Source organism: Engystomops pustulosus, chromosome 7, assembly GCF_040894005.1.
Source record: "Engystomops pustulosus chromosome 7, aEngPut4.maternal, whole genome shotgun sequence".
In the NCBI taxonomy this organism is placed as follows: domain Eukaryota; kingdom Metazoa; phylum Chordata; class Amphibia; order Anura; family Leptodactylidae; genus Engystomops; species Engystomops pustulosus.
Window position 1 is genome coordinate 18,841,654 of NC_092417.1, and position 2,103 is coordinate 18,843,756.

General features: G+C 36.5%; 1 protein-coding gene across 1 annotated transcript; it reads right to left on the reverse strand.

Moving 5' to 3' along the window:
- Positions 1-380: 380 nt before the first annotated feature.
- On the reverse strand, positions 381-1,325 carry LOC140070033 (olfactory receptor 2K2-like). The gene has a single exon (XM_072116363.1). The coding sequence runs from the start codon at positions 1,323-1,325 to the stop codon at positions 381-383; it is 945 nt and encodes a 314-aa protein (XP_071972464.1).
- Positions 1,326-2,103: the final 778 nt, after the last annotated feature.

Below are 2,103 nucleotides of genomic sequence, written 5' to 3' on the forward strand. Positions count from 1 at the left end.
ATGTACCACCAGTTTTCCATTTGAAAGGTTATAATGAATGACCCTCCCTCTATATTTATCAAACATGATATGTATCAAGATATTTATAAAGTCTATTAATGATGTGCTACATTCCAGATTGTAAAATTGAAAATTTTGATTGAAAGCCAGTCCAGATCCCTCCTTATGTAGGTAAAAGTTTTAGATAGGTTGCACTTAAATTAGCGAAAATTCGAAAGTTATGAATACAATACAGTCCTTAGTATCACAAATGCTAGATTACTAGGCCCACTCCCTATTGAAAACAGGACATGTAGAATAGCTTCTAATTATTGGCACACAATTCCTGCCTAATAATGCATTTCTTGGAATTTGAAAAGATTTAGTTATGATAAGTCAATTTAGAAAATATTCGAGCTTCTTATTTTTTTCATATTTATTACTATAGAATTCTTCACATCTTCATTCCTGATGCTGTAGATGATGGGATTCAACATTGGAGTGACCACAGTATAAAGAATAGATACAATCTTGTCTTTCTCCACCGAGTGGAAAGATTGGGGCTGAAGATAGATGGACATGATGGTTCCATAGTAGAGACTGACAACAGTGAGGTGGGAGGTGCATGTAGAAAACACTGTATGTCTTCCTCGTGAAGAGTGGATCCTTAGAATGTTGGAGATTATGTAAATATAGGAAATCAAAGTCAAGAGAAAAGAGCATAAAACTATGATCCCAGCTGTTACATACATTGATAACTCATTAAGCCAAGGATCTCTACAGGACAGTCTGAAGAAGGCTGGTAATTCACAAAAGAAATGGTCAATATGATGAGTCCTGCAGAAGGGAAGTTTCCAGATGAGGTTCACTTGCAAAGAGGAGTTCATGAAACCAACAATCCATGGAATTAAGACTAAGATAACACAAAACTTCATGTTCATAATACTGTTATAGTGTAATGGTCTACAAATGGCTACAAACCTATCATAAGCCATCATGGCAAGTAAGACACATTCTGCTGCTCCACATAGTAAGTGGCAGAACATCTGGATAACACATCCTTCTACTGAAATTCCCTTTACTGAGGAAAGTGTATTCATGAGTATCACAGGAACAATGGTAGAGGAGAAACAGATGTCAATGAAGGAGAGGTTACTCAGGAAGAAGTACATGGGGGTGTGTAACGTTGGGCTGATCCTCACGGTAACAAGAAGAAGGGAATTTCCTGCCAATGTAAGAATGTACATCACCACAAACATAATGAACCCTATAACTTGGAGGTGAGGGACAGTAGATAATCCAAGCAGGTAGTACATATTTGGAAGTGTTTGGTTTGAAGTCTCCATAGAAATACCCAGTACCCTAAACACAGAATAATGAAGCTAATTATGACTCGGTGCACTAACTATTAGACTCATGTAGACTACAAAACAGGTTTAGTGTCTGTTGTAGACAACTTCTTTGTGTTTTTACTTTTTATTGTTGACATTTTTTTAGCTTACAGGAAACCTACCATGAGGAAGCTGGTATTAGAAGTAGATCTGATGGTAATTTCCTCCACTTTTTTTTGCCCTAATCTGTTATTTTAATAATCTTGGAACCTAACTTGTTAAAAACGTTATTTTAGTAATATGTAAATTAACTGCAGGGGCTATTGGGGTGTGTACTAGCCTGGCCAGGCACTGGGATATAAGGCTACTCAATGCCCCAGTAGCCTCTGCAGTTAATTTACATATTACTAAAATAGAGTTTTTAACAAGTTAGGTTCCAGGATTTTTAAATTATAGTTTAGGACACAAACAGGGGGAGGAATCTACCATCAGATCTATTTCTGATTCCTCATGGTTTCCTTTAAAATTTCCAATTAACTGTCTCTACAGTTAATGATTGTTCACATCGTCATTCATTTATTCACAAACTGAATTTTGAGGGAAAAATATGCTTAGTCATGAGTGTGAATTTCCTGGAAATTCATTTAAGTAAAGGTTCCTTGCAATGGCAGCTAACAAGAGGCTGAATGCCGAAATGAAAAGGCCAGGAACTCTAGATCACAGGTCAGGTCGTGCTGTGAGCCAATCAGCAGCTACCATCCCAAAAAACAAATCCAAAAAATATATTTTAAAA